At 44.5% G+C, this 23,045-nt stretch overlaps 2 protein-coding genes across 2 annotated transcripts in view; one reads left to right on the top strand and one right to left on the bottom strand.

Annotated features, from left to right (window-relative positions):
• Positions 1–3,820, top strand: part of hapln2 (hyaluronan and proteoglycan link protein 2) — a 6,349-nt gene extending 2,529 nt beyond the window's left edge. Inside the window, 5 exon segments of the mRNA XM_063880129.1 lie at positions 67–423; positions 1,036–1,152; positions 1,233–1,415; positions 2,403–2,570; positions 2,573–3,820. Of these exon segments, the coding sequence (XP_063736199.1) occupies positions 67–423; positions 1,036–1,152; positions 1,233–1,415; positions 2,403–2,570; positions 2,573–2,679 (932 nt within the window). The 3' untranslated portion in view covers positions 2,680–3,820.
• Positions 3,821–4,610: 790 nt separating this feature from the next.
• bcan (brevican) lies at positions 4,611–21,320 on the bottom strand. Its single transcript, XM_063880168.1, is given in 16 exon segments — positions 4,611–5,339; positions 5,448–5,630; positions 5,732–5,876; positions 7,074–7,156; positions 7,878–8,036; positions 8,124–8,228; positions 10,348–10,554; positions 10,658–11,365; positions 11,535–11,757; positions 11,759–12,300; positions 13,267–13,560; positions 14,764–14,891; positions 15,603–15,777; positions 15,908–16,300; positions 16,625–16,701; positions 21,228–21,320. Coding segments are annotated over 16 exon segments (3,561 nt in total). The 5' UTR covers positions 21,233–21,320; the 3' UTR covers positions 4,611–5,205.
• Between the last annotated feature and the right edge of the window lie 1,725 nt (positions 21,321–23,045).

Raw genomic sequence — 23,045 nt, 5'->3', positions numbered from 1 at the left:
AAACCCTCCACATATTTAGCTACAGGAGGTGTTAGCATGGCATTGACTGTCCCGTTTCTCCCACAGCAACCTCGAAGCTGAAGTACCTCCTGGAGCCGCCGGTTTACGCCGAGGTCGTCGCTCGAAGAGGAGAGAACGCCACCCTGCCGTGTATCCTGAGAAGCAAACCCAGCCAGTACAGAGTGAAATGGACAAAGCTGGAGCCGGAGAACGCAGGGCGGGAGAACATCATCATGATCTCGAACGCAGACGCCTCCAAGCCGTACGGCCACCTGGGAGCGCGGGCGTCCCTCCGGAGAGCTCACACCATGGACGCCTCGCTGCGGCTCCGACGCCTGCTGCTGGACGACGAGGGGAGGTACCGCTGCGAGCTCGTGAACGGCATCGAGGACGAGAGCGTGGTCATTACTCTGAGGATAGAAGGTAATCAAGGCAAGATGAAGCCCAATGGCAGCGGTGTTACATTTACTCAAGTACGACTTTTAGGTACTTGTACTTTACTTTGGTGGGGGGGAAAAAAGCAATTTATGAAGAAAACCTAAAGACATAGGCCTAAATGTGTAGATCTTTCTTTTTAAATATACAACAAATATGTAAAAATAATCTGAAAATATACATAAAAAAATAGAAAGAAACAAGTGTATAATAAATGTAGAAAAAACAAAAGTAAAAAGCACTATTTTAAATTAATCCAAAAAGGAAAAGACAATAAAATATACAAAAATGACGGAAATGAAACATTAATACAAAATAAAATGGAACAAAATATGAGAAATACTTAAAAAATACATAGAAGACAAATTAATCTATAGAAGAAATATACCATAAAAAGAAATAAATATAGAAAAGAAAAATACATTAAGATCTACAAAAATACCAGGAACATAATTATATATTACAGGAATACAAAATAAATATATACCCTTTAAGTACAGTATTACTATCATATATCTGAATTTAAAATGAAAGAAAATTGTCCCCAGAGTTTAGGTGTGCAAAGGTTTAGAGACACTGACACCCTGCTCCTGTCTGCAGGCGTGGTGTTCCCGTATCAGAGTGAAGCCGGCCGCTACAGATTGACTTTCCATGAGGCGAAGCAGGTCTGTGCTGAGCAAGATGGCACATTAGCTTCATACGGCCAGCTGTACCGAGGTATACAGTACTGCACAGTGTTGATTTCCACACTAAACATGTGGACTTGGAGGTAAATCAGCGTGTCTGTCCTCCTGCAGCGTGGACCGAGGGTCTGGACTGGTGTAACGCCGGCTGGCTCCAGGACGGCACCGTTCATTACCCGATTATTCATCCCCGACCCGCCTGTGGAGGAGAGCTGCTCCACGGCATTCGCAGTTATGGAGCGAAAGATAAGGATAGGGATCAGTTCGACGCTTTCTGCTTCACCTCGCAGACTTCTGGTGAGCTTTGAGTGGTTGGAGTTTGGTCTGGTTTCCCGACAGAAAGCCTGAAGCTAATGGGAGTTTTAATGCCGTTTACAAGCCAATATTTAGACTGTTTTAATTCAATCTGGTGCGAACCGGTTTGAACAAAATGATCGCACACCCATGCAGACCAAGGATACAGGTCAAAGACAGGTTGTGAGAGTTGGGCTTTGACCGTTTACAAATGAACCCTAGTTCTGTGTCATTGCCAAGACCAAGACCGGAGTGCACTAAGGCACAGCGAGACTGAGTCAAGACCAAGACCAAGACTTTTAGAGCTTGAGACCGAGTCAAGACCAAGACTTTAAGAGCTCAAGACCGAGTCAAGACCAAGACTTTATGAGCTCAAGACCAAGGCAGGGCGAGACCGAGTCAAGACCAAGACCAAGACTTTTAGAGCTTGAGACCGAGGCAGGGCGAGACCAAGACAAAACCAAGACTTTAAGAGCTTAAGACCGAGTCAAGACCAAGACTTTAAGAGCTTAAGACCGAGTCAAGACCAAGACTTCAAGAGCTTAAGACCGAGTCAAGACCAAGACTTCAAGAGCTCCAGACCAAGGCAGGGCGAGACCAAGACAAGACCAAGACTTTAATAGCTTAAGACCGAGTCAAGACCAAGACTTTAAGAGCTCGAGACCAAGGCAGGGCGAGACCGAGTCAAGAAAAAGACCAATAATTTAAGAGCTCGAGACCGGAACCAGACTAGTGTGAATCCAACACTCAATAATACACTTACAATAAAATGTGGAAGATACCATAGTCATTTTGATCGGAAGGATCCACATCATCATAAAAACACATCTTCACTTTGAGGTTTGAGTGTGTGTGTGAACGGGGTGGGGAGAGGTGGGGGGGGAGGGTAGCAGCCGCTATAGACCAGGAAATAAAGCTACGAAAGGTTAACAAGCCCTGATTTAAGGATGAAAAGACAGTGGATTAAAGTTCTCTTATCTCCTCTCTCAGGCTCCGTCTCCTTCATATCGGGCTCTTTCTCCTTCGAACAGGCCGGACACGCATGTCAGCGTCAGGGAGCGGCGTTGGCGCTGGTCGGCCACCTTTACTCCGCCTGGCGTTTCCAAAACTACGACCAGTGTGACGGCGGATGGCTGAGAGACGGCAGCGTACGGTTCCCATCAGCAACCCCCGGGAGCTCTGCGGAGGAATCCCTGAAGCAGGGGTGCGCTCATTCGGGTTCCCCGACAAGATGAAGCATCTGTTCGGCGCCTATTGCTACAGGTAGCCCAAAAACAAGAGGACATTTGACAGCAGAGCAAACTACAGATTGAGTTTAAGCAGGAAAACAGGTCCCAGAATTAACTGATAAGCAAGTTGATGAGCAAAAGAACAAAAGCTCCTGAGCTGAATCTCAGCTCTGAAGCTACAGACAATTACCGATAATTAGGACATGGTATTGAAACGTTGGTGTCTTTAAAAGTGAAAGTCATTATTTAATCAACTTTATTTCATTTTTTAAGTATGGTGGCCAACAGGTATAAACTAACAGCCCAAAACACTTCCACTTCAGGGATTATAAAGTTAGTGAGTCTGCCTCAGAGTGAGTCTGTCTCAGAACTGGAAGAGTTTGTCAGTATATCTGAAGGTTAGCTTCGTTAGTGAGCGAGCTTACAGTAGATCTGCAGTGACATCAGAAGGAGTCATGTGATCCCTTTGTTAGAATAAGACCAGAAAACATTTCAGGTAAACAACAACAGAGACAGTTATCCAGCTTTATGATCCTGAACGTCCGCCAGCATTCCCGGTCTAGTCCTCAAGTTGGTAAAACCCAATGGAAATGTTTTGGGCTTTTGTAGCATGTTTGTCGGCCCCCGTACGAAAGGCCTCATTTACATGAAACTTGGTTTGGTTCATATCTATTTCTAACTGTACATAGAAGTCTTTTTAAAATACAAAATGTAATGACAAAAAACACTTATTTTTTTCCAGGAAGTTTCAGTTTGTGTCCTCCTGATCTTATTAGTAGAGACACTTTAATTAATGTGGCTTTTGATGTCAGTTTGATGTCAAACTGAGTTCTACAGACACATTTTCCTGGAGGCTTTTACTTTGCTGGGAGAACATTGGTCAAATGTTTTTGTTAAAATCAATTATCATTAAGGAAATAATTGGTTGATAAAACAGTTGTTTATTTAGCAAACCACAAACCTCTCTGGCTTCCCAACGTACTTGCAGAATGGGGTTAATGGTACAAAGATATCTCTATAGTGGAGCGAGGTGAACCTTTGTGGTAACTGAGGTTTTTTTCTGTGTAACACCAAACTGCTTCCTGCAAGCTCGAGCAAAGAAGCTACAACTCTGAACTGTAAATAACAGGATGTACTGATCTGTAAATTAATGACATGTTATTTAATTTATTCAATAAACATATGTCCACATGTCTCCATGCTTTAATGTCTCCTGGGACATGTCTCCATGCTTTAATGTCTCTACTGGGACATGTCTCCATGCTTTAGTGTCTCCTGGGACATGTCTCCATGCTTTAATGTTCAGAAAGCTCTTTATGTCTCTCATACTGCCTGTGCTGCAGCACCTCTTTTCACCCTCTGTCTGAAACCAGAGCCCAGTCTGCTCTGATTGGTTAGCTGGTCGGCTCTGTTGGGATTAGAGAACCTCTTAGAGATGACCCGCCCCTTAGCCTATCACGTACGATGTGTTGGAGTGCTAGCTAAAAGAGTGTCACATAGTGATGTCACAGGGATTTCAGCCGTTGCAGATCATTTACTTGCACAAAAACCTGTAAAAGTTCCTGGGGGGGCGGGGGTATTGTTACATCCTTAGTGATGATTGCTTATAAATAGAGCATGGAAGACACTTTTAAAGCCTCTGTGTCATAATTTTGTGGTTATACCAAAAAGACAGATGACTCCATATGGAATTACTGTTCTTCTGAAATAGTTTGCAAAGTATTCAATAGGAAACTAAATAAGAGAGGATAACAACTCAAGCGTACCTGAAACACAAATAATGAACAATACAAACTCAGGTATAAGATGCAGCTTTTTGATATTTGGATGTTTTGAAGTGTGTAAGACCAAGTTAAAGAAGAAGGAGGAGGAGGAGGAGGAGGAGGAGGAGGAGGAGGAGGAACCCTCACAGATCATGACAGCTTTTCACTAACAGACGTTGCTCGATGTTAAAAAATCAGACTTGTGTTTAAAAAATGTACATTTTATTTCTCCTTTTTCATCGTATTCATGTTTACTACATTATCTCTACCTACACATTTCATTAGTATGCATTCATTAGATAAACAATCAACACCACCTGCCTTGTTACAAGCACAGTGTCTATTACTCAAAACTAGAAAACTGACATTAGATGAAAAATCGTTTTTACTTCATGGATCCCAAAAATGTGCGTCTTTGTGTGGAATAATATTTCCGTTCCCGTCATACTGATACTGACAGTACAGTTCATATTAGCAAACAGAGTGATAGAGGAACCTGAATGAAAAGCACCAAAAGAAGTGGAGAGTCTTCAGAAGGAGGTCGTGTACGCTAATGTATGGGTTGCATATTTTTCCTGGGAGGATCAGGACCAGTGAGCAGTTTAGCTCGGGTCGTTTTCAGTGTTTCCTCTTGCATAATTTACCAAAAGTATTTAGACTTTATAGCAAAACACACATTTGGATTGCAGCTTTTCCAGGTGGCGTCGAAATGAGTTTAATATTAAAAGGTTAGACTTATACAGTTTAACTTTAATGCAGAAACTGGACTTTTGAGGACTCCAATCAAATATGGAAAAGGCTTCAGCCGACCCACTTGATGTCCCAGAAGAGCCGCACAGTTTTCTCTGTGACTGTGCCTTGGACCTCCATGGCCTGCGTGACCTCCTCGCGCCGCACAGGAAGTGAGGTCACTGGGTCTTCTTCCTTTGAAGGGGCTGGAGGGGGGGACACAAAGACAGGCTCCTGAAATAGCATACTTGTTATTTGATGTTATTGTCAGGTGTTAAAACCAATTAAAGACGAGTTTCAGGTATCGCACTTACCTGGGATGCAGGTAATCAGCGGCTCCTCCCATTGGCCGCCGGGCAGACAGCTGATCACAGGGTTCAGTTTCTGCAGGAAGCCCTTCTCACAGTAGAACCGCAGCCTGGAGTTCGTCTCGTAACGTGAACGCTTCTTCCCAAACACCTTGGCACCGGGAACTTTGGGCGGCTCGCCACAGGACGCTGATAGAGAGAAGAACGGGAGGACGATTTAGATCCTGAGAACCAGGATTGTCTTCTCTTTGGGGATCCATTGTTTGTAGTAGTATTTTAAAGTGACTCACAGACGCTCTTCTTGCAGGTGTAGGACAGGTGGTAGTTGCAGGGCACGTCACTCCAGCGGCCGCCGTCGTGCCACACCATCACCGCGCAGTCCTCCCCCGACAGGAAGTAGCTGTCGGGCTGACCCCTGTACCAGTTCTCATACAGCTGAGGAGAATAATAAAACACGATCAGGTAGACTCAACGAATCTGAAAGAAGAGAGTCCTCTATGTAGAGTCTCTACTTTAAAGAGTCCTCTCCTGCTGATGTTCAGGTGTATATCAGTATGTAGTGTCTCTACTTTAAAGAGTCCTCTCCTGCTGATGTTCAGGTGTATATCAGTATGTAGAGTCTCTACTTTAAAGAGTCCTCTCCTGCTGATGTTCAGGTGTATATCAGTATGTAGAGTCTCTACTTTAAAGAGTCCTCTCCTGCTGATGTTCAGATGTATATCAGTATGTAGCGTCTCTACTTTAAAGAGTCCTCTCCTGCTGATGTTCAGGTGTATATCAGTATGTAGTGTCTCTACTTTAAAGAGTCCTCTCCTGCTGATGTTCAGGTGTATATCAGTATGTAGAGTCTCTACTTTAAAGAGTCCTCTCCTGCTGATGTTCAGGTGTATATCAGTATGTAGTGTCTCTACTTTAAAGAGTCCTCTCCTGCTGATGTTCAGGTGTATATCAGTATGTGGTGTCTCTACTTTAAAGAGTCCTCTCCTGCTGATGTTCAGGTGCATATCAGTATGTAGAGTCTCTACTTTAAAGAGTCCTCTCCTGCTGATGTTCAGGTGTATATCAGTATGTAGTGTCTCTACTTTAAAGAGTCCTCTCCTGCTGATGTTCAGGTGTATATCAGTATGTAGTGTCTCTACTTTAAAGAGTCCTCTCCTGCTGATGTTCAGGTGTATATCAGTATGTAGTGTCTCTACTTTAAAGAGTCCTCTCCTGCTGATGTTCAGGTGTATATCAGTATGTAGTGTCTCTACTTTAAAGAGTCCTCTCCTGCTGATGTTCAGGTGTATATCAGTATGTAGTGTCTCTACTTTAAAGAGTCCTCTCCTGCTGATGTTCAGGTGTATATCAGTATGTAGTGTCTCTACTTTAAAGAGTCCTCTCCTGCTGATGTTCAGGTGTATATCAGTATGTAGTGTCTCTACTTTAAAGAGTCCTCTCCTGCTGATGTTCAGGTGTATATCAGTATGTAGTGTCTCTACTTTAAAGAGTCCTCTCCTGCTGATGTTCAGGTGTATATCAGTATGTAGTGTCTCTTTATGTTTCTCATACTGCCTGAGCTGCAGCACCTCTTTTCACCCTCTGTCTGAAACCAGAGCGTGTGAGAGAGAAACTCTTTTAATAACAACGTACCAGAGGGTTCCCGTCCGACCAGCGGAAGTCTCCCTCGATGGTTCGGTCGTTCAGTCCGATCCACTGATACTCTTTGTATTTCTCTGAAAAACAGAAATAGTGTGAGTAGAGGAAATAAACGCAGGGCTGAAGCGCTGTCGCTGTGTTAGCCTTAACTGCTGTTTAGCTGCTGTGCTTGTCTCTCGTTTGCTCATGCTCAGAAAGTACCAACGTTATCATGACATGATTCATCACATGCAGCTTGGTTCATACGCCTTCATTTTGCAACTTTTCTCAGGTTAACATCTGAGAGAAATCTGACACTTGTAATATTTAAAACCAAGTCAAGGCCGAGACTCCTGTCATATACTGAGTGTTACGTACACTGTCTTATATTTAATACTCTGCTATTCTTCTTCTAGTTTTTCACATTCTTCTGAAGTTGACTTTTTTTCTATGAACCAGCTCTAGAAGCCTATCCTGTTCACGGTAAAAGCCCGCAGAGTCCAAAATAAACCAGCAGAGGAATGTCAGATTCAAATCTCAGCTCCTCTTTGTCAGACCAAACACCAACTACGGAGTGGGCATGACTTTTTCCCGGAAAGAAGCAGATTAAATGAAAGGGAAGACATGAAGGGTTGTTGTTGTGTCTGGACGGCTCTGAGAGACGTTAAACCTCCCTTTGGATTCAGTCTGAATACGAAGCACGAAGGATCAGTGTTTTGATCTCTGCTGCCAGAACACACGTCCTATGGCTTCACCTGATAAACATGTGCATTATGCATTTATTTTTTGGGTTAAATTGATGAACGGCTTGGTCTTTACCGTTGATGTGCTGCTGCTCCTCGGGGGTCATGACGGACAGCAGGTGTCCTCCACACATGCGGCAGTGCTGCTCCGCCGCCTCCCAGCTCTGCCTCTTCCCGAAGTGTCGGTAACAGAAGCTCTGGAACTTCTCCCAGCCGGCCTCACACACCTCCACGTCTGTAAACAGGACAAACATTAGAGTGTGAATCAGTAGGACGCTGTTTCTGGGGGATTGCGTGTCTCTATGTTTATGAATCGCTGCACCTGTCTGGCAGAAGTCTCCCCGGTAACCCGGTAAACAGAAGCAGCGCGCCGGTTCACCGTCAACGCAAGTTCCTCCGTTCAGACACGGACTCTCCACGCACGAGTCTGCAGGGAATCATTTCATCACAATCAGAAATGACTGATCAATAATCTATTACATTTATCCTGGGGGAAATCCGGTTTGGCTTTATTCTTAAATGATTGTTCCACAGTTCAATTTAATGAAATAATATATTACAAGTTAAAGTAAGAATGTGCAATAACAGCGACACGATAAATACAATATAATTCATTATTTAAATAATAATTATTCAATAAATATGTAAACAAAACATTTCCAATAAAGCATAAAATTAACTTAAAAAGTAATAAATGCTATAAATGATCAAATAAAACAGTCACAAAAAGAAAGTAATAATGTGCAATAAAAAGTAAAAGTGTCCAACATTAAATACATTTGAAAAAGAAAATCATTAATTAAAATAATAAATGTGAAATAATAAAATAAGAACATTTTATAAACACAGGAATTTAAAGTGAAAATATCCCAAAAATGTTTAAATTGAATGAAAATGAAATCAAATATATATTTAGACATAACAGATAAATGAATAATGTGCCATAAAATATTAAATTAAATATGTACTTAAACATAATAAGACACAATTAAATTAAATATTTGAATAATAGTAAAATATCTAAAAAGGATGACATAAAATATCTATATAAAAATAAGCAGTTAAAGTAGCGTGACAAAAATGAGATGTTCCCACCAGCAGAGGTGGCTGTTACATCAGGGAAACATGCTACAGCTTCTTTCCTCAGATGCATTGGTGAGTCAGCGACAAGGAAAAATAAATAAGCTTGCGTAACTTTTCTTTTGGGTCAAAACGAAAACATTTTTAATTTAAAGAACAAAGTTTCCTCCAACAAAGTCAAAGCTTTTAATTCCCTTCTTATGTCACAGTGAGGAGCTGCCAGTGTGGGCCTACTGTGTTATAATTCTCAGGGAATTCATCAAAAACAGGAGCTAATCTCTCCGTGGGATTGAGTCAGTGGGAGCTGTTACCTTACATATTACATATATCTGCTGATCATTTCAGAAACACCCAAACAGCTGCCAATAAAACATATAAATACAATAACTTTGATCTAGTATTTGATGCTTTTTACATTCTAGCCTGTTTTAATTGTACTTTCTTTCTGATTACTTTCTCATATATTTAAAGAGGGCCTATTAACTTTAACATCCAGGCTTCATTGGACCCTACATACTGATATACACCTGAACATCAGCAGGAGAGGACTCTTTAAAGTAGAGACGCTACATACTGATATACACCTGAACATCAGCAGGAGAGGACTCTTTAAAGTAGAGACTCTACATACTGATATACACCTGAACATCAGCAGGAGAGGACTCTTTAAAGTAGAGACTCTACATACTGATATACACCTGAACATCAGCAGGGGAGGACTCTTTAAAGTAGAGACGCTACATACTGATATACACCTGAACATCAGCAGGGGAGGACTCTTTAAAGTAGAGACACTACATACTGATATACACCTGAACATCAGCAGGAGAGGACTCTTTAAAGTAGAGACTCTACATACTGATACACACCTGAACATCAGCAGGAGAGGACTCTTTAAAGTAGAGACTCTACATACTGATATACACCTGAACATCAACAGGAGAGGACTCTTTAAAGTAGAGACTCTACATACTGATATACACCTGAACATCAACAGGAGAGGACTCTTTAAAGTAGAGACTCTACATACTGATATACACCTGAACATCAGCAGGAGAGGACTCTTTAAAGTAGAGACTCTACATACTGATATACACCTGAACATCAGCAGGAGAGGACTCTTTAAAGTAGAGACTCTACATACTGATATACACCTGAACATCAGCAGGAGAGGACTCTTTAAAGTAGAGACACTACATACTGATATACACCTGAACATCAGCAGGAGAGGACTCTTTAAAGTAGAGACGCTACATACTGATATACACCTGAACATCAGCAGGAGAGGACTCTTTAAAGTAGAGACTCTACATACTGATATACACCTGAACATCAGCAGGAGAGGACTCTTTAAAGTAGAGACGCTACATACTGATATACACCTGAAGAGGAAACTGAACTAATGGATAAACTGGTTGAAACTGAACTAATGGATAAACTGGTGGTGTTTTCTGGAGCTCGGGTACCTGCAGCGTCTCCTGGTCTCGCAGCAGAGACTCTGGCATCGGGCAGGGAGGCGGCCATGGCTGAGGACCCCAGGAACAAGGGAGGGGTCACTTCCTCTCTGGAGACCGCCGGGCCGCCGCTGTCCTCCTCACCAGGAGGCAGCGTGCAGAACTTACCGGAAGGATCGTCAGTGCTGATCTCCCCCTCACCTCCCTCTGAGCCGGGGTCTGTGGAGACAACCATGCATACACTCTGGAACTTGTTCTTTTACTCAAGGACAAGATCTGACTACTTCCCCCACCTCTGATTTTGATGGACCTTTAAACTCACCATGCATGCTGCTGGTTGAGATCTCCTCCACCTCCTCCTCCTCCTCTTCTTCCTCTTCCTCAGCTGCAGGAGGCCGGGCGCTGAACTCTAAATCAGAGCGGGACTCCTGCAGCGTGGAGGGGGAGGGCTCCAGCTCCCAGCCGGGGGAGAGGCTCAGCCGGGGAAGCAGCGTGATTTTGACCTCCGAGGGGGGAGGAGCGTCGGTGGCCTCCTCGCCCTCACTGTGGGCTACAGTTGGACCTGTCAGAAAGAGCGAAGGCGTTATCTCCGGGTTTTCTCCTGAGGATTCACCGGACCCCTCTCCACCATCGTGTTCCTTCTCCGTAAAAAAGTTTAAGATATTCTGGGTGGTGCTGAGGAAAACTCCTCCCAACACCTCCTCCTCCTGCTTCTCCTCCAGGTGTTCTGTGGTAGTCTCTGTGGATGGGGGGACAGAAGCAGAGGAGGTGAAGGAGGTGACCGGATGGCTGTTCAACACCGTGGCGCTGAGGCTGGAGTAGTCTGTGAGGAGCTCTGCAGCGGGGGTCTCTGCAGCGGGGGTCTCTGCAGCGGGGGTCTCTGCAGCGGGGGTCTCTGCAGGGTGGAGGGGTCTGGCTGGATGACGCGTTGCTGCCTCCTCTGAAGGGCTGCTGGTGGTCCCATCAGCTCCATCTACGGGGCGGGGCGACCCCACAGAAACTCCTGGAGGCTCTGCGGTGTGATCGTAACCTGCGGGGAAACAGATCATCTCATGAAGCAGGAAATAGCATCATTATGTAGACTAGCCACGATACGCAGAGCTAGAAGTCGTATAAAATAAGGAATAAAAAGGTATTCCAGTTTTGTGACGACCCCAGGAGATCTCGGATGCCTCATTTTGTCCCTTTAATCTTCTCACCTGAAGCAGACGTAGGGATCAGCTCCGAGGCTGCAGAGGTTTCTAAAACACCCACACTTTGAGTGACTGGCTTTTGAGTTTCCAGCTGGAGAAGACCGGTCACCTTATCCTCTTCTGTCGGATAAACCTCAGGCGTGCTGTGATCTGCAGCCGGCAGCGGGGCGTCGAGAGAACGTCTGTTTCCTCGGTGTTCGGTGAGGAGGTCACGTCTGATATCTCCTCCCCGGGAGCAGCACTCGAGTGGACGGGATCAGCTTCAGGAGTGTGTGAAAGGGAAGGTCCTCCGCATGGGGAACATCTGGAGAGCTGCTGAGGAGCTCGTACGCAGGAGATACAGATGAAGCATTTACAGCTGCCGTAGTTTCGGTGGCAGAAAGATGCTCCGCAGGTGGTGTGAGTAGAGTGGAGGCTCCGTCAGCTAATGTTTCATAATCTGTGTTTTCCTCAGGAGCCGGATGATGTGACTCTGGGAAGCTCTCCTTCTTAATCACCTCCTCTGGGGAGTCTGGATGCTCAGGGGATGGAGTGACTGTCGGTGCTTCCTGGTTGTATCCCAGCGTTATCTGCTGAGCCTCTGCAGGAACGTGTTTGAGGGGAAGGTCCGTCCGGGCGCGGAAGACCTCGTCATCGCTCTCCGCCGTCGCCTCGCTGTGGCTGAAGTCCTCCTCCTCTGCCGGGTCAGTAAAGAAAACCACGTCCTGGCCGATGTCCTCCGGCTCCGTGACGAGAAAGTCCAGAGGAGAGTCCGTGTATGGGCCGTTATTTCCTGGAATCAAGAGCAGAAATGTAGTTTATTACATACTTCAACACCTGTTCACCACACAATAGTTTTATATAATGCATATTTTGTCAATAATAGAAAATAATAGCTATTAATTGAATAAGGCTTAACCCATCCAGGTTTGTTCCATGGCTACTAAAAGTCAAACATATTTACATGATCAAACTGACTGTTTTATAAGAAAATTGAGTTTTTGCTGCAATATCTTAATTGATGTATTATTCCCATAGGTGTAGTGCTGCCAGAGGAGCCATTAAACACGTGGAAATGATGCAAATAAATAATAATAAACAGGACAATGCCAATTTGGATTACTGATGTGTCATGAATTTATTTTAATTAAATATATTCATTTATAAGTAAAGGATCATGACTCCATATATACAGTATATATTTATATTTTGTAATATATAAATCACTTTTCTTTTAAACCATCCTGTCGTTTCGTTTCTCCCCCCAAAAACAACATTCATCCTCGCCCAATGATATTTAACTCCCTTTGAAACTGTAAACAGTGTCTCAGAATACTGGTTTACCTGAATACCTGCAGGGAGTACACAAAGAATACACCCGGAAAAAGGATTCAGAGTCTAAATGATAGCACACTAATGATAACACACTCCCACATTTTGGGATTCTGTGTGTGTGTGCTCTCAGATTTAAACATAATCTAGGGTTACCCATTCATTTCCTGTGGCCATCGTTTTTGACCGGAAACATAGATGTTACAAAGTTTACTAAACCACTCAATATTCAATAAAAGCGGTGATCAGCAGCATTTCAATTCGTTCAAAGGCCTAGTGTGGAGGATATCATAAGGCCTCCAAGCAATCAGAGATAAAACACAATAATTAAGATTGATTAGAGAAGTAAATCGGATCTGACCCGAACACAGCCGAAGAGTTCCCCCTTCCTAGATGAATGGCTTTAGATCTAACATATGTCTCTTACTTTTGAAGCAGTAGACGTCGTGCAGCGTGTCGGGCTCGGGGAAGCCGGTCTGGTTGCTGTAGCGATACACGGTCCTGACCCCGGGCTCCCCCCCTCCACAGCGCTCTCTGGGGGTGACGATGGGGTATCGCACGCTGCCGTCCGCCAGCCAGCCCGGGCTGCAGAGGTTCAGTCCGTCGCTCCAGGCGGCGTACAGCTGAGCCGTGGTCACCAGCTCCGCCCCGTGACTCAGACAGAACGCCTTCGCCTGCCAGAAGGTGAACCGCTGGGGGGCAGAGTCCTGGAACACCTCACCTGTACACACGGGGACAGGTGTCAAGATCTCAGAGACATCGGAGAGTTGTTGTAGTTTGTTGAGGATGATAAAATGATGGTCTTATTGGTTTAATTACAAAGCTCAATAGAATCCTTCATTCCCAACAAAAAACCATTGGGATTTTTCCATTGGATTAGTTCAGCAGGATAATCTCCACATATGAACAGGATTTAGGATTTCTGCAGTAAAAAGCTAATGTTGGGCTGTAAAGGAACTACAGCACGGTCACATGGCTTCACGTCACCACTGCTAAGCTAAAGGAGGCTAATGTTGGGCTATAAAGGAACTACAGCACGGTCACATGACTTCACGTCTCCACCGCTAAGCTAAAGGAGGCTAATGTTGGGCTATAAAGGAACTACAGCACGGTCACATGGCTTCACGTCACCACTGCTAAGCTAAAGGAGGCTAATGTTGGGCTATAAAGGAACTACAGCACGGTCACATGACTTCAGGTCACCACCGCTAAGCTAAAGGAGGCTAATGTTGGGCTATAAAGGAACTACAGCACGGTCACATGACTTCAAGTCTCCACCGCTAAACTAAAGGAGGCTAATGTTGGGCTATAAAGGAACTACAGCACGGTCACATGACTTCAGGTCACCACCGCTAAGCTAAAGGAGGCTAATGTTGGGCTATAAAGGAACTACAGCACGGTCACATGACTTCACGTCTCCACCGCTAAGCTAAAGGAGGCTAATGTTGGGATATAAAGGAACTACAGCACGGTCACATGACTTCACGTCACCACCGCTAAGCTTGTTTTATGGTCTGTTACACCAACAACTTTTCATTCCTAATGGAGCTGGTTTAAAGCAGAGGGATTTTGTGTGTGTTGAAAAAGCCTCCTACTTTCTAAACTATCATTGTATGTTTTTTTCTGCATTTCATTGAAACTTAACCAAAGAAGAGCAAAACAAAAGAGCACAGAACAGGAGGGAAAGTGGGTCAAACTGGGATTAGTTTCCAATTCAAGAAATTAAAACTGCTGGCAAACAGTTTTGGGTAACCCTCTCTATAAATCATTAAACCTGTATTGCGTTATAATCTGATACAAAACAATAATAAAGCACATTATGAACTTTACTTTGACTTTAAATATCAAAGTATGATTGGTGTTCACTCAATTCTGTGTTTTGTCCTGAGAAAAGTAAAAAGTGAATTAGTTATTTATTCTTCACCATCGATGTTCTCCACGTAGCAGTAGACGTCGTACAGCTCATCGGGCTCTAACATCCCATAATTCCTCACTCCCGGTAATCCATCCATGTCCCCGAAGCATCCCTCTCTGGGCATCTGGATCGGATATCTGTGGAGGAAAATATCAATTAGTGCAAATTCACTCCTGAATACGTTATTTCCCCGAAATGATTGCATAACTTTAAAGAGTCCTCTCCTGCTGATGTTCAGGTGTATATCAGTATGTAGAGTCTCTACTTTAAAGAGTCCTCTCCTGCTGATGTTCAGGTGTATATCAGTATGTAGCGTCTCTACTTTAAAGAGTCCTCTCCTGCTGATGTTCAGGTGTATATCAGTATGTAGAGTCTCTACTTTAAAGAGTCCTCTCCTGCTGATGTTCAGGTGTATATCAGTATGTAGAGTCTCTACTTTAAAGAGTCCTGTCCTGCTGATGTTCAGGTGTATATCAGTATGTAGCGTCTCTACTTTAAAGAGTCCTCTCCTGCTGATGTTCAGGTGTATATCAGTATGTAGCGTCTCTACTTTAAAGAGTCCTCTCCTGCTGATGTTCAGGTGTATATCAGTATGTAGTGACTCTACTTTAAAGAGTCCTCTCCTGCTGATTTTCAGGTGTATATCAGTATGTAGAGTCTCTACTTTAAAGAGTCCTCTCCTGCTGATTTTCAGGTGTATATCAGTATGTAGTGTCTCTTTATGTTTCTCATACTGCCTGTGCTGCAGCACCTCTTTTCACCCTCTGTCTGAAACCAGAGCCCAGTCTGCTCTGATTGTTCAGCTGGCCGGTGTTGCGCAATATATCCCAAACATCAGACCTGCTCACCTCACAGAGCGGTCTGAGAGCCAGCCGGCGTCACACTGCTCGTAGCCGCTGTAATAGGAGGCCTCCAGCTGCTCCGGAGAAGCCATCTCCGCCCCGATCTCTGCGCAGGCGTCTCGCGCTCGCTCGAAAGTGAAGGCGTACCTGCTGGAGGCGTCACGATAGTGGAACACCACACCTGCAAACAAACAGCAGTTTAATAACCTCTGGGTTGTGAGTTATGTAAGGTTTCTGCATTTGTAGTGTTGTCCGTAGTCAAAGGAGTTTTGTAACACATGACATATTTACATTCCTATTGTCTCCCTCACCTTTGACCTTGACCTGGGCCACGTCGTCGGAGTCCTCCAGGCCCTGCTGCACCTCGCAGCGGTAGAAGCCGGTGTCGTTGTGCCGCAGGCGCTCCAGCCGCAGGGTGAGGTCGGCGGGGGACGAGGCGTAGTGCAGCAGCGAAGCTCGGTCCCTGAACGCCTCGCTGACCCTCACCCTGTCCCCCCGTGCCACCAGGATCTCCGACTCGCGGCCCTGAGTCAGGACGCTCCATTTGACCCGGGGCAGCGTCAGCACGGCGTGGCGCCCGTTGGTGGAGGGGGAGGGCGGGGGGTGAGCCAGGGACACCAGACAGGGTAACGTCAGGGAGCCGCCCAGCACAGGAGCCACCGGCAGGGGGGAGGGGATCGTCACCTGCAGGAGCTTCGAATCATCTGAGGATGAGAAGAAGCTGATGGTCAAATGTTCTGGGTATTTTTCTAACTAAATAAACCCACATGGGGGGGGGGTATTGCTACCTTATAGCTTAACTTATGAGGCAATAAACCTCACCCATAGGGGGGCGCGCAGCCCGTTCTGTATGTGGCCCTCAGGGAAAAAGGTTCAGACACCCCTGAGTTAAAGTCACCTTGAAAGCGGCCTCCGGAGAGCGCGTGTCAGTGAAATCAACAGGAAATGATTAAACAGCGCCATGATGACCTCAGAGTCAGAGGTCATCTATCATTAGATGGCGCTTTGTAAGAGGGGAGGGGGGATACCTGAGTCCTGGAGGTGGGTGGAGGTCGTCGGCAGGTGGAAACAGATGGACAGCAGCACAGGAAGAGACACATCCAGTCTGCGGGGGGAAGGTGGTGGTTGAGATTTAATATGACGGCAACATCTGGACTGCACAGCAAATATATTCACTTAAGGTCACAAATCGACGTGTCCGTGCCTGCTCAGAAGCTGGAATCTAAAACTCAGAGAAAGAGCAAGCTACAAAAAAAACTCTACCAAAAACAAAAAGGTTTTTATATATCTGTGTGTGTGTGTGTGTGTGTGTGTGTGTGTGTGTGTGTGTGTGTGTGTGTGTGTGTGTGTGTGTGTGTGTGTGTGTGTGTGTGTGTGTCCTTGCAGCTCTGTATCCGCTGTGAGTCAGGCTTCAGGAGCTGCAGAGCGTGATCTGAATCCTGATTTTCTTTAACAAACTGAACTGAAGCCCAACCTCCGACTGGACTACAGTCACCATAACTCCCCTCCTTTCGTCCTGCTTTTCCTTTGTAGTATTACTACCCTGATGTAATTCATCCCCTCTACCTAGTATATCACTTCATTATAAAGCGTGGACAGCTGTCTCTGTTGTTGTTCTCCTGAAATGTTTTCTGGTCTTATTCTAACGATGTGATCACATGACTCCTTCTGCTGTCCCTGCAGATCTGCTGTGAGCTAGCGAGCTAACGTAGCTAACCTTCAGATATACTGACAAACTCTTCCAGTTAAACGTGAGGCGACACAAGTTTGGACCTGAGGACATATTCCACTTGCAGGTGATGAAACACTTTCTGTCAGATCATCCCGGCACAAACAGGAAACAGCAGGTGACCTCCGACACAGCGAGACCTGTCAGAGCTTCACCTGCAGGTTGCACACACGATTTTTATCTTCTATACAAAGAGCCCGAGAGAGGGAGAGTCCTGCTGAGGATAAGCATGGAAAAACATCCCTTCCACTGACAGCAGATGCAAACTGTAGAACATGGAGGATATTAAAGTGTGTTTTGCAGCTGTGACACACTTCCAATCAAATCAGGATTAATGCACGACTCTGTTTTTGATGCCTGGATTTGGCTCAGTCACTCAGAGGTGAAACATTGGAGAGGGAAAGAGCGCTTCGTAGAGAACATCAGTAGTAAATATAATTCATACTAAAGAAAGAAATCAAGATAAAGATGATCAAGTAAAACTCAAAATTGCATCCCAACTGATACTGGATTGTTTGTGCTGATATAATAAAGAAACAGTCTGATCACGCACAAATATTTAGAAGGATGACTTTTGTTAGTCTGCGAAAATCTGGTAGAAAAATAGAGAAGAAGTTTATAAATTACCCCAAAAACAATCTTCAATATTTCTTTACTGACATTTCCTGTTTTACTGATAAGTTAAAGAGTTCCTATTCTGCTTTTTGGGGGTTTCCCTATTCCTGGAGAGGGTTCTATAGGTTTTAGTGCATGTAAATGGTCTGCAAAGGCCTAAATTGTCTGGTGCTGATTAGCAAAGAATCACACACCTGACATTAAAAGGGATTATGAATTTTACAATTACAAATCTGACTTTTCAAATCTAACAATCCCTTCATTTGGAAGTTACCTGTCTGACACACTCTGTCTCTTTCTAGGAAACACACACACACACACACACACACACACACACACACACACACACACACACACACACACACACACACACACACACACACACACACACACACACACACACACACACACACACACACACACACACACAGTCAGGTTTTTTGTTTGGCCTCAGTGTGGAGGGAGAAAACGGGAGACAGCAAAAGGGGGGATGAATCGTGGGGAGGCATCCCAGGCAACATCAGAAGTGTCTGAATAGTCAATGACTTCACCTCGGTGGCAAAGAGAGACAGAGACAGAGAGAGAGGGAGGGGGCGAGAGAGAGAGAGAGAGGATGTTTGACCGCTCCGTCTGCCAGGAGAGGTCGTTTGAGGATGAGGGGGAGAAGGGGTGAGGAAGAGGAGGGAGAGGGGAGGGATTGAACTACTTTCTTAAAGGAGAGGCATCGTGAGACTGTGAGGAGAGGGCAGCACACACACATCAGCACACACACATCAGCACACACACATCAGCACACACACATCAGCACACACACATTTCAACTGAAGGGAAGAATCCAGGAAAATGAAGCCATTGCACGGTTCCTCGAGGAGAATGAGACCCACATCTAAAGTAGAACATTTGTTGCTGAATAAATGTTCTTGGGTTGAAATTGTTTAAAACTTTGAATATCATTTGGGGGGGCTCTCCCTCTCCTGTAGTGTGATCTATAGGTTTTAGTGCATGTAAATGGTCCGCAAAGGCTAAAATCCCTGTTTTCCCTCCAGTCATGCAATAATTATGAGGAAATCACATATTGAGTGACAGGTGGGTGCCCTCTCAGGGTTATGGGTTAAAGAGTTATGCGGCGTCAGCACAGAGCCAAACTAAGTCCTTGTGCAGAATGGCTCTTTAACAGTGCTCTGTTATTGTAGAAACATGTAATCAGTTTTTATCAACGAAAAATACAAACAAGACTTTGTTTTATTTGACCATTTCTCAATCAGTCAATTTATTCCACTTTTCTGGATAAATCAGAAGAAGATATCTCAAATAAACACTGATATGTATGTAGAAATTAAGAGTAATTACAAGGGTAGTGGACTGGTGGTAAAGGTCTGGACTGCCCACCAAGGCCCTTAGCAGACTCCAGTACGTCCAGGACTCAGCTGCCAGGGTTCTAACCCACACAAAGCCCTGGCAGCATATCACCCCCATCCTCCAACAGCTCCACTGGTTGCCAGTCAAGTCACGCATCACCTACAAGATCCTCCTGCTCACCTACAAATCTCTCCATGGACTCTCACCACAACGCCTCACCGATCTCCTCCACCCTTACACTCAGTCACGTTCCCTGCGGTCCTCTGACAAGGACCTGCTGGCCACTCCCCACTCCAGATTGCGAACTTTTGGGGACAGGGTCTTCTCTGCCAACGCTCTCACACTCTGGAACAGTCTACCACTCCACGTCCGCTCTGCCCAATCCCTGCCCATGTTCAAAAAGCAACTCAGAACATTTCTCTGCACTAAGTCCTTTGATCCCTCACCCCCACTCCCCTTTTCTCCTCCCTATTTGTAAAGCGACATTGGGTACCATGAAAGGCGCTATATGAGTTTAAGTTATTGTTATTAGGGTAAAAGAATCTATTGTGGAAAAAAGTACAATAATTCCTTTTGAGGTGAATGGGAGTCAGGGTTCAAAGAGGGAGAGAAAATGCAAGGACCTCAAAATCCTATGAAGTGTCGTACTGAACCTGGTGACCCCTGCCTCACAGACCCTCAGTCTCTCCCTCACATTCACAAAGTCTCTCTGCTCTGAGAACCGTCCCCCTCTCTCCCTCACATCACGGACCACCGGCTGCACCTCCTGCAGCTCCTCCATCACCCGGCCCACATCGCGCCACCTCGCATGACTCGGCCTCCCCCATCTCCAGGGGCAACCCGACTCCCCCAGCCCCCCCAACCCCGACAGACACAATCTGACAGGAAGCACGAAGCAGCCGGGGGTTGAAAGCAACGGAGGCTCTCACAAAAACACAGAGAGGAAGAAAAACTGGAAGACGTTCAGGTCCCAGGAAGGAGCTGCAGCCATGTTAGCAGGGGGCGGGGGGGGGCACTCCTTCACTTCAGTCAAAGTAGAAATACTATGGTCTCAAAGAGTCCTCTCCTGCTGATGTTCAGGTGTATATCAGTATGTAGCGTCTCTACTTTAAAGAGTCCTCTCCTGCTGATGTTCAGGTGTATATCAGTATGTAGAGTCTCTACTTTAAAGAGTCCTCTCCTGCTGATGTTCAGGTGTATATCAGTATGTAGCGTCTCTACTTTAAAGAGTCCTCTCCTGCTGATGTTCAGGTGTATATCAGTATGTAGTGTCTCTACTTTAAAGAGTCCTCTCCTGCTGATGTTCAGGTGTATATCAGTATGTAGAGTCTCTACTTTAAAGAGTCCTCTCCTGCTGATGTTCAGGTGTATATCAGTATGTAGTGTCTCTACTTTAAAGAGTCCTCTCCTGCTGATGTTCAGGTGTATATCAGTATGTAGAGTCTCTACTTTAAAGAGTCCTCTCCTGCTGATGTTCAGGTGTATATCAGTATGTAGTGTCTCTACTTTAAAGAGTCCTCTCCTGCTGATGTTCAGGTGTATATCAGTATGTAGAGTCTCTACTTTAAACACAGGGATTTTAGCCTTTGCAGACCATTAACATGCACTATAACCTATAGAGCGCAGGACAGTTTACCTGTTTTTAAACGGGGAATACTTGCAGGATGAGAGGGTTATAATGTGTTTATATAAAGAGGGACAGAGGGGGACGTACTGTTTGTCCATTGAGGCTACTTTCATTCATAGTGTAATGCAGTGAGTTCAAACCTGATTTATTTAACAACAAAAACTGCCTTAAATGAAAGTGTTGAATTAAAACAGCATTTGTAAACTATTCTATTCTGTAAGCCTAAAACATAGAGGACACATTTTCTATCCTAAATATCTTGCTTTCTTCTTCTCTAGTTATTATGCCATAGAGGACTTACTTCATTTTCTTCAGACTCCTCTCTCGCTCTGCAGAAGTCCTGCGTGTCCTCGGATGGTTTTCGGTCTCCGAGAGAAAGTCCTTCAGCAGCCGCTCGGACGCAGAGACAGGAGGAACTGTGAGGAGGGCAGTGTTAAAGGACCAAAACCTCCCCCCTTCCTCCTCCTCCTCCTCTTGCTCCCCACTGCTGCCTGGAAAATCATAATCCTGCTGAGGTAGAAGAAATGAGACAGAAAACAAGGAGCTTATAAATGATATTTGACGTCTTCTGTTGATAAAGTTAGAGCCACCTTCAAAACCAGACAAGTGCACTTTGATATGTTGATGACCTTGAACTGGATTGAAGGTTCACAGAGGGCAGAGGAGGTTGCATGAAGTACTCATCCATAGTCAGTGCTTTATCTGCAGTAAATGGAGCTGCTTCACCCAAACCAAGAGAAACAGGTGTTTTTAAATCAGTGAAGTGTATTTTACATCTGTGTTCTGCAGGTAAAATGATTGGTTCATGGGGTCTGCTGGCTTTAAAGAGGAAATAGATAACGGGTGTTGTAGCCCAAAGAAAATGTATTAAATATAGCATAAACTGATCTTGTTCTGCTTCAAAATGGTTTAAAATAAGGGTGCGTGTGCCATGAGAAAGAGGTGTACATTACCCAAAGAAAATGAGTATAAAAGAGGACGTGAACTCTAAAGGATGCAACCATTAATTTAATATTGGCTGCACATTTGATGAAAGGAGCTTTGAATAAATTAATCTAGAGCCCTGTGAGAAAGATCAGAACAAAATGGACATGGCATAACATGAAGTACGATCCTTTATGTTTAACTCCCGATGTGCAACATGGACACATTCCTCCAGGCTTGGCGGTAATAAAAGTAGAATTACGCACCTGAGGGTGAAGCTGGGCCATGACTAATATGGTGTTGGAAAGGATCATCTGTAATAAAGTCAAGCTCCTAATAACTTGACTTATAGTGGGGGGGGGGGGGGGGGGGTACAATCCTTGAAATCCATATTGCACTGGCTAATTAGAGACTCTGTGAAGCCTCCCCGGGTGATCTGATTTACAACAAAGGTCAAGAAGTAGTTATTAAAAAAGGATCATTGAGCTGAACGATGTTTTCCATTTGTTTTTGGACCTCAAATCTGAAGCAGAACATGTTGTTTTCAACATATGAACACAGGAGGAAACCCAAAGCCGCTTTGATGCCCTGACTTCTTCTTAAGGAGCAAATAAAAGGGAGTCAAATCAAATTACTCACATTATTGCCCGAGAGTTGGGAGGGATCAGCAGGATGGGATGGTGTAAATAACCCCATGAAGGTATAATTCATTTTTAGTTTAATTTGTACTTATTTGCATAATTGTGAACACGGAATTAGTTTAAGAATTTTATACAGGCCTTATGCCATTCATTTTCCTATAGACTTTTATTTTGAAAGGTAAAATGTTAATCATACGTCACTTTGTTAGCGTGTAACTTTTTAGTACAGTGTATGATCTGGTCACGAACGGATGTACGTGTGTAAAATAGAAGGATTTTATAGTTTTAATGGACCCGTATGAGGCCAAACAGTTCTTACGGTGGTGATAGTTTGAAAGTATAAGGAATGTAGTATTGAACAAGAGAAAATAAAACAGTAAATTTGAACCAGCAGTAAAGACTCAAACCAGTTATATACGGGATCCGTTACAGTAAGAACTTATCCTCCACGGAAAAAGTAAGAACTTTATCCTCCCCTGCAAAAGCTTCACCTCTTCAGTAAACCTGCTGCAAGGACAACTTCTACGGACGGAAAGGAACACTTTTATGGATGA

This window comes from Eleginops maclovinus, chromosome 3, assembly GCF_036324505.1.
Source record: "Eleginops maclovinus isolate JMC-PN-2008 ecotype Puerto Natales chromosome 3, JC_Emac_rtc_rv5, whole genome shotgun sequence".
Taxonomy (NCBI): domain Eukaryota; kingdom Metazoa; phylum Chordata; class Actinopteri; order Perciformes; family Eleginopidae; genus Eleginops; species Eleginops maclovinus.
The sequence above is the reverse complement of the archived record's forward strand: the minus strand, read 5'-3'. Positions and strand labels throughout refer to the sequence as shown.